The following is a 10,022-nucleotide window of genomic DNA, read 5'->3' as shown; positions in this document are numbered from 1 at the left end:
TTAGTAACAATTTAGACTTTTTTCATTTAATTCATGAAAATATTTACATTATTTTTTTAAATTACTGATTTTATATAAGAATACACATATAACATATCATTTTGATGAAATTATAAAATGCATTAACAATTTTTAAATACAAAAAAAACAAAACTTTTTTTGAATTTAAAATTGCTATAGAGATATCTTGTTAGTAAATCATTTGAATGTGAGAGAGGGTTGATCTGTTTGAAACTGAGTCAGTAACTGAACCAGCAGTTCATGCTATAGTCACATCCTCAATGACTATTGCTGAAACCTCTTGATGCTTAGTTGTACCCTATCAGCCCCTCCAAAGCTTTATATTCTGTGACAATAGCAAATAAATGACTTCAGTTTCAAATGTATATGTGTCACATTTACAAAGTGAGGGGAGAATGTAAAGTGTTCATGTAGATAGTTTTTGTTGTTTTTATACTTACTACGTACTGTAAAAAGTAAGTAAAGTTCCCCTTTCAGACCTTGTGGTCTATAGGGCAGATGATGTAAAGGTCATCTGATTCTGTGGCCTACGGTTAACCAGGGTTGTCATGTGGCCAGCACAACGACAAACCGCCTTTACTTTTCCACAATTTATGTCAGGTACCCATTAGAGCTGGGTGGACTCAGAGGCGCCCAAGGATCCTGAAATAAAAAAACCCAGTCTTCACCAGGATTCGAACCCGGGACCCTCGGTTCAGAAGCCAAGCGCTTTACCGCTCAGCCACCGTGCCTCCTAATAAGTAGTGATTAAGGACTAATATCAACTGATGGCTTCCTGGTCATTTGATTAGTCCCGAACTGTCATCAAAATGGTTTTGGGCATGAATCCTGACCCCCTTTCGATGGCCAACCTCTGCCTTCCTATAGGTAGGGTGTAGCAATCTTCATTTCTGAAGGAAAGAAAATGTACAAGTCAAGAAACAGGTTTATGTGTTACATCACTGCTTGACAATGTCATTGGAAGAAAGTGAACCATTCTAATTGTTTCGAACGACATGACCTTAACTGTGCCGATGTGCCAAAAACCCACTCCAATTGTTTCGTTTCCTATTTTTCTTGTACAACTCTTTCAGTGCTATCTTATTTTTAAATTAAGGACACTACTTCAAAAAAAAAGAAGATAACATCCTATACCTATCCATTGTTGAATATTAATTAATTCAATTGATTACAAACAAAAAAATGTACCAAATGACATTTCCTTTTAAAATCAAGGCTTATATTAACTGTTATATCAGTTAGTTTCTATCAGTCATTTAATTAAATTTGTAATAGATCTATACTAACAACAATAAATCTGTGCGCTTAGAAATATTTCTAACAATTGTTTTTGTTTAATGCGATAGTCATGCGTTTAGCTTTCTCAATACTCTATGATTGTATCACTTGTCTGGAAAGGGGATAGGGGGGCATAAAGAAGCGTGGTATCTTGATTTATTGCTTTTTAAATGTTTTTTTTTTTTTAAAGTGTGCAGCCTGAATTCAAACTCGAGAGCTAAGACCTCCTCTAGACACTACAGCAACCACTGTGCCAGGGAGCTGCTTAGGAAAATTGGTTTTAATTGAGTTTTTTTTATTTTAAAAAATGTCTACAAACAAAAGGTACTAAATTAGTACTAATTCAACTTATACCACTTTATCAGTCAAGGAAAATTTCTTTCCCTTGTATTTGTTCGAGATAAAAAAAAACAAAATAATTAACAATAGCTAATCAACCAATTGATTAAATTTTTAAAATTGATTCTTGTGTTGGCATGTAAAAGAAATCATTGTAAACAATATCAGCTTGACCCGAGGTTGGGTGTGTGAGAAATAAGGTGTACAAACTTTTGACCAGACAAACTTTTGACCAGACAGACAGGAGACAATAAGTAAACAATCATAAGTGTGTTTATTCTAGATACAGTTTAGGTCATTTTTTTTTTCCTTTGGAAGTATTGATATCACTCTACCTAGTAGTGTGGACCTAGTAGTGTGGACGGCCCCGAACTTTATTCACATGGTTCTGGGTTTGAACACTACTCATTGCTATGTCCTGTATTTGTGCATGATATTTAAGCTCACAGGTAATAATCTTTTCAGGAGGATCGTCTGAAACTCTAAACAAGTTACATGATCTCTGACACGAATACTAGGACAATGTAGCACTGGAAATGTCAAATATCAAAATGTACTTAATTTTTGGTTAACTTTCATTCATTTTTCTTTATAATCTTCTTGATAAGAACAAATCTCCAATGAAAGCTATGTAGGAAATTAAATCAAGGGAACTTCAATGAAAAAAAGTAAAGGGAATTAACTTTAATAATTTTAAAAGGACTATAAGTTACATTTAACTTTATTTTATGGTAAGCTCCCTTTTATTGTTCAGCTTATCGCCTTATTGCTTCGAAATGGTTACATTCTTTAGAAATGTTCCTCTAGCTTGTATAGTTGTGTTTACTGTATAAACAGTCAAAGGACGCCTCCACAGCCTCACTTTGAAATAGGCAGCAGACGAGAAACGAATTAACAGGTTAATAGAAAGGTGACAGTTCGCTGCGCAATAAACAGTGACGAATTGGAGTGAGTCATATAGAAACTCATTGAACAGGTAGATAATCATAGATGAGTGTTCCCAAACTGTGTTCCGCGGAACTTGGAAAACTGGCGCACTATTGTTGCAGAGGAACAGTGCTGGCAAACGAAAAGCGTCAGAGAAAAAAAAATGACACTAGCTCCAGCTGGAATAACCAGTGTGCATCCAAACATTCCGGGCTCACATAGGACTCACCAGCCATATGAGGCACAAGACCCCAGTGCAAAGTCCTCAGCCCCCTGGATGACAAAAGTGGTCACCATCGAACCGTGATTGGCGAACTATATAGGCCTCGATAAATTTAGTTGGCCTAAACGTGAAGAGAATGAACATGGACTGTTAGAGCAATCTATAGCAAGCCTAAACGTGAAAGGAGATGAACCACGCACTGGTTAGAGCAATCTAGCAGGCCTTCTCGTGAAGAGATGTAGGCTTACTACTGATTGTTAGAGCAATCTAGCAGGCCTTCTCGTGAAGAGATGTAGGCCTACTACTGATTGTTAGAGCAATCTAGCAGGCCTTCTCGTGAAGAGATGTAGGCCTACTACTGATTGTTAGAGCAATCTAGTAGGCCTTCTCGTGAAGAGATGTAGGCCTACTACTGATTGTTAGAGTAATCTAGCAGGCCTTCTCGTGAAGAGATGTAGGCCTACTACTGATTGTTAGAGTAATCTAGCAGGCCTTCTCGTGAAGAGATGTAGGCCTACTACTGATTGTTAGAGTAATCTAGCAGGCCTTCTCGTGAAGAGATGTAGGCTTACTACTGATTGTTAGAGTAATCTAGCAGGCCTTCTCGTGAAGAGATGTAGGCCTACTACTGATTGTTAGAGCAATCTAGTAGGCCTTCTCGTGAAGAGATGTAGGCCTACTACTGATTGTTAGAGCAATCTAGCAGGCCTTCTCGTGAAGAGATGTAGGCCTACTACTGATTGTTCAAAATACTTTAATATTTCCGGATATTTCCAGGATTTTTTCGTATATTTTGCAATTTCATGAGATTTCCAGGAGCTCCTGGTAAATCAGGAGGCCGCGGTAAAACTGTTATAAGTTATAAAATGGTTTCTTTTAATAATTTATACACCTAGAATTAGCGCGGGGCACACTGCGGACGCATAGGTTGCATTTGCCTAAGGCCGGCCCTGCAAAATAGCGGCGTATGCTACGCCGCCGGTCGACTAGTGGTGCTCTAACCATGGTGGATTTAAGTTTTGTATCATATAAGCAAAGTGTTCCGCTAAATTCTTCCAATAAGCAAAGTTGGTTAGGTTATTTAAAAGTTTGGAATAAATAAATGGGAGGCAACTCAATAAAATTATTTCATTAATACTGATAGCTCAAATTAGAATAAATGGGAGACAACTCGATAAAATTATTTCAATATTACCGATAGCTCAAAATACTATCTTTAAAGTAATGAAACTAAAATATTGTCTGTTTTTTATTTATAAAAAACAATTATTTTATTAATTTTTAAAAACCTTATTTATGCAACAGTTGATTGAATTTTCTATTTTCTTAACAATATTTTAGTGTCATAAAAACATATTTAACTACCTAAATTTGTATCAAACATTTTTACACGACGTCGATTTAATGCTCAAATTATCTTTACTCTGGCTTCCCTGCACATCGAATAAATCTTTCGCCTTTTACTAAAGATTTCCGTGCAGAGGAGCAATTTAATGAGTCTAAATACAAATTTTTCAAGCCCTACTCTGTAGGGTAAATAATCAAATTGTCATGAGAAGGAAGTAATAATGAAAAATAGAAATTGAGCGCTAAATATAGCTTTCAACGTAGTGAGCTAAGTAGTCTTCTTGACATTGGTAGGTTACTGATACGAATGTTTATTTCAGTTCATTAGTTGGATCTGTATATTCATGGAATTTAAAAAGAATAATTAAAAAAGGTTTTATGCATACAAAGTAACTCTTACAGTTTATGCCTACTTTTGTAACACAACCTGGATGGCTGCCTGGTCGTGCGGTTTGCGCGCTGGACTGTCGTTCAGATTTATCGACAGTCGAGGGTTCAAACCCTGCCCGCTCCCATCCCCCGTCGTCCTGCGGGAGGTTTGGACTAGGAAGTAAACTATCTTCAACTCTGAAGGAACATCCGAAACATGTAAAACATTTTACAAACAAACCAGCAGTTACCGCCTAGAAAGACAGCCGTTGCAATATGAACATTTAAATATAGAGGTAGAGTCTAGATATTTTCAGACCTTGTATTAGGATTAGGTCTTGAGACTAGTGACCTCTGTATAACAGTACTTGTTTTTCCCGAATTATATTACCAAAGCCACTAACAATAGCCTCTGGATATATGACTTACTGAGACATACAAATAATGAGCTTAAAGTCTCAGTCATACAAATTATAAAGGAGTTTATTTTTTAAAAAAAAGATCGTAAAGAAATACATAAACACAGGCTACATGCTCATAGGCCAACAACAAAATAATGTAAGTCCTAAATATTTGGACAGTTAGGGCCTACGGGTCATAAACATCAAATAACCGTTCACACTGAGACATGCTACTGTCTTTACTTCAATATATTTTAACCCTAGCTTCTATTCAAAGATGAACTTAAATCTATCCTGATCATATAAACACACTGCTCCACTAAAGAGATTGGACAATAGCGCACTGGGCATGCTTTAAGCATGAAAGTTTCGCTATTTAAAAGTTATTTTAAAAAAAAAAATGTGTTCACTGGTCAGCTCGAAGTGGCAATTAAACACAGGAAACAGGGAATCAAATAACGTACATAAGGGAACTTTCTTTGACACTGTAATATATGTAAATACAATTATTAAACCTTTTCTTACCATCTTTATAAACGGATTTTTTTTTTAGAAAGTTTCTCAGATGTGTACAGTAATATCTCGGCGTACATGACAAGCGTCCCATAGCGTCTTTCACGTGGGATTATTTGTTTGGCTTCAGCCTTTGTAAGAGTCCTATTTATAAACAATAAATAAAGTCTGTTCCAACTTAACTCCCAAGATTAGAAAAAAAAATATATTTCAAAAGACGCAAACTTAGATCTAGGGTACGTTATTTCTGAACATTGTTGTTGCTTGTTTGATTACAAAATATAAAGATATAATAAATAATTAACAAACAACCTTGAGTTCTGTTTTGTTGTGTGTTGCATCAATAATTAATAACTATACTTTCCTCCATGTTTTATAATAACCAATTATTATTATTATTTTATTATACAATGTAATAGCAAAGCATAACCAGGGAAGCATCTATTTTTTTCCCTCTAGTCTCTGGTACAACCGCTTTTTTATTTTCCAAATCCAATCACTTTTAAAAATAGCGAGTGCTATATTTTGATTGGACGGCATCAGGAAATCTCCTTAAAAATCATTGGTGGTTTCCCCAAAGGTGCGAATGTTTTTATCCGGGTCGCTCTACTCGCAGACACATCAGACTGAAAGCAACACACTGCGTGACAGACTGGTGGAAACCCGTGGACCTGGACTCGGGGCTGTCTGTGTAACGTTTGCGGAGTTGGCATATTTAACTTTTGTTCTTGCTGTTCCAGTGTGTTAATCACTGTTGCTGTACATGTTTGTAAGAATTTATCAAGCTCTTTTCAAACAGTATTCGAAAAGCTGATAACTTTGTGGATTTACCAAGTATCGAGTTGTCGTTCTTTTAAAAGTGTTTTTTTTCATTGATCTTTGTAAACATTCTGACTACCTTACGACGGCCTATTTCCTAGTCAGAAAAAGAATGTATTGGATTATTTCAAATGCGTTATGTACCAATGTCTACCTGCATTCTCCTTGAGTTGGCTGCGTAAGACGCACTAGGAAAGGACGAACTTTTAGTTGCAGCCATGAGTCAGGTAAGTTACTGTGCCGTTACTTTTACTAGATCTAGATCTATGTCTAGATAAAGTATATATAGATCTTGAATCTATACTATACTTACGTTACTTACTTACAATTAAATAAACGGAGACTACTTTAGAAATATGAAAATTGTGATTTTATGTGTGGTGTTTGTTTTAATGTTTAATGATTAATAATAGACCTACAATATCTAGATAACCTGATAATATAATTTAATATATAATTAGCCCTACTATTAAGTACTAGATATGGTCATTATGGATCTAGATTCCTAGATCTATATTCTAGATATCTAGATATTCTATATACGCGATTTTGAATAACAGTATTAAATCTAAAATATAGATCTAGGTCTATAATATTTTAGACCTATCACCAATCAAATTATATATCTATATATATAGGCTAGATCTGGTCATGACTATGATTTTTTTAGAATAATATATAATAAATATATATTATTCACTGTATAATAATTGAGAGAGAGAGAGAGAAATATAGACCTATACTATAGCCTATACTGGCCTATAGCTATCTAGAGATATGTCTTCAGTCTATATAGAATATATATAGATTTACTTATTATTTGATCTAGATATTCCAGATCCTAAATCTACTTACAAAACAAAAACATTTTTTCAATTCGATAGAATAATTTAAGCATGACTAAGATTGGGGTTCTTAGATCTACAAATCTAACTTGTTGTATGTTTAGTCAAAACTCATAATAAATTATCATCATCTGTCCTTTGCGTACCTCATGAAATATAGTACCTCAGTAAAACCACGCCACTCTCCAAGGTCTCTTGCTAGTTTTTCATATATACATTATAATAAATACAAATAATGTAGTTCTAGATTATCTAGATTCTAGACTCATCAATACAAATTATTTCAAACCCTTAACTCTTTCTCTCCTAATTGACGGTGCCAACGTTGATTTGACCTCTATTAAACTGATTTTATTTTGGATGTATCAACTTTAATTTGTGTTGTGTAAAAAGAGCTTAATAATTCAATACCAAATATAAACTTTTTTCCGATAGCAAACAAAAAGTTGTTGGAGTCTAATCATAACAGGAGAGTGAAATACAAATGAGCTAAATAAATAACACTATCGAAACGAGGAAAATAATTACGGAGAGAAAGAGTTAAACTCGCTGTATCCTATTTACGTCAATCTCTCGGAACTGATTCGAATCGAAGTAATAGATTAATCTAGATTAGATCAATCTATTATTCGATGCTATATGCTTATGACTTTGTGTTGGTTTAGACTTACTTGTACATTAAATATTAAAGTGTTTAAAACAGGTGAGCTAGTTATTGAATTTTGTTACATTTCCTTAAGTATGGGTCTTTTCAACGATGTTCTAGTCTACAGCAGTTATTTACATTTTTATTATTTTGAAAGTAACAATTGGCAGACATGTTGGCGCAACGCTTGAAAAATTATTGTGTGTAAGTGTATGGTAGTGGGGAATGCCTGTCTCTGAAAGCACAATAGGTCTTAGACTTAAGAATTTTATTGCGCAACTAATTTCAAAGAGTACATCTGACATACTACATACTGTACATTTATATTAATAGAATACCAGCTTAATTTGTTCATCAAAACTTTGTTTTAAAAACGGTTGTTATCTCTTTGATTTTTACGGACTGAATAGTTTTTGCGTCAATTCTGACACAGTGTACAGTGCAGTCTTTGTCAGGGAAAAAAAATGTATTTCTTTATTCAGCGCACCAGTAGATAGGTAAAAGAGAAAAACGTCAAATACTCACTACTTTTTTTTTTTTTTTTTAACTCTCAAGGGAAAAAAAAACATATTCAGGCTTCCTGCACCTGTGCCGGCTATGTTCTAAGTTTCTAAAAATAAAAAAAAAATGCGTTGAAAATGTCCCTGTCTTTCACTCGGTCTGTGGGGCTGAGATGGTATTCAGTCATATCTTAGATCTGTATGTTTTTTTCAAACATTTTATAATACTGCCTAAAACTATCCGCTCCTTTTTTTTTTTTAATTGTTTTGTTTAGTTTCATAAGTTTATCGACAATAAGGAAATAATTAACTATCATAGAGATCTGAACTAGTTTCCGATGTGTCCTTATTTAGGTTAGGATAACTCTAGTTTCAACACCTTATCGGTTATCGCACTTGGCCTTTTGGTAAGCACACATCGGTTGTTGGACACTGGCCTAAACGGCTCATTGAACTGCTGAAGTACCACAAGTCTTAACGTGTGCTGGCCACACTGCTGACATGACACGGCCCATCTTCATGTCATCTCTTCCGAGGTCAACATCTGTCACTTTTTTTTTAGTTGATCGATACGCGCGATTGTTTTGTCAACAATAGGTTCTGATAATCTTGGTAGGACACTGTGGCGATTTATAAGTTCTGATAATCTGGGTAGGATACTCTGACGATTTATACATTCTTATAATCTGGGTAGGATACTCGTGAGATTTATACATTCTGATAATCTGGGTAGGATACTCGTGAGATTAATACATTCTGATAATCTGGGTAGGATACTCGTGAGATTTATACATTCTTATAATCTTGGTTGGACACTCTGGCGATTTATAAATTCTGATAATCTGGGTAGGATACTCTGACGATTTATACATTCTTATAATCTGGGTAGGATACTCGTGAGATTTATACATTCTGATAATCTGGGTAGGATACTCGTGAGATTTATACATTCTGATAATCTGGGTAGGATACTCGTGAGATTTATACATTCTGATAATCTGGGTAGGATACTCATGAGATTTATACATTCTGATAATCTGGGTAGGATACTCATGAGATTTATACATTCTGATAATCTGGATTGGATATCTTCTAGATCGGTTCCACGACAATTCGTTCACTGACATTTCGTTCACCGACAAATCGTTCACGACTTTTCGTTCACGCGACTATTCGTTCACCAGACATTTCGTTCACACGACAATTCGTTCACGCGACTATTCGCTCACGCGACTATTCGTTCACGCGACATATCGCTCACGGACTATTCGCTCACAGACAACTTGTTCACCGACAACCTGTTCACCGACAGTTGGTTCACGACAAATCGTTCACGCGACTATTCGTTCACGGCACGGACAAATTGTTCACAGACAAATCGTTCACTGGATAGTAACATATTGTTTATATTAGGCTATATTCTCGTCGCGTGTTTAATTTATTTACATTAAAACTTTTGTAGCTATTATTTCCAAATGCAAAAACAATTCTATAGAGATCAGGTCAAATCCGAGTTAATTTAATTTCGTTGTTGTTGTTGTTGTTAATATTTTGTTAATGAGGACAGTATGTGATAAAAATTATACTTAAAATAAAAATAAATAAATAAATAAGAGATCTTACAAGCTAGCTGAAAAATTTAAACGGGCCCTCACTTTACTATAGGTAACATTTTTACTTTCACCTTTAATATACCTTGACACCCCCCTCTTTTATTTCATCTACCGGGAATCTACCCATTCATCTGGATACTCTAGTTAACACCTAGTGGAGTGCTAGACAGACTGGCTCGTC

The 10,022-nt window shown here is 35.0% G+C and overlaps 1 protein-coding gene and 1 non-coding gene across 2 annotated transcripts in view; both read left to right on the top strand.

Annotated features, from left to right (window-relative positions):
• The first annotated feature begins 4,207 nt into the window (after positions 1-4,207).
• On the top strand, positions 4,208-4,323 carry LOC129927560 (U5 spliceosomal RNA). Its single transcript, XR_008779158.1, has one exon. It is a non-coding gene; the product is annotated as a U5 spliceosomal RNA (small nuclear RNA).
• Positions 4,324-5,958: 1,635 nt separating this feature from the next.
• Positions 5,959-10,022, top strand: part of LOC106053042 (breast cancer anti-estrogen resistance protein 1-like) — a 73,611-nt gene continuing 69,547 nt past the window's right edge. Inside the window, exon 1 of the mRNA XM_056034643.1 lies at positions 5,959-6,464. Coding sequence (XP_055890618.1) covers positions 6,456-6,464 — 9 coding nt within the window. The 5' untranslated portion in view covers positions 5,959-6,455. The remainder of the gene's footprint in view (positions 6,465-10,022) is intronic.

The sequence above is a fragment of the Biomphalaria glabrata genome, chromosome 7 (assembly GCF_947242115.1).
Source record: "Biomphalaria glabrata chromosome 7, xgBioGlab47.1, whole genome shotgun sequence".
In the NCBI taxonomy this organism is placed as follows: Eukaryota; Metazoa; Mollusca; class Gastropoda; family Planorbidae; genus Biomphalaria; species Biomphalaria glabrata.
This window is presented reverse-complemented; position numbering and strand designations above follow the sequence as displayed.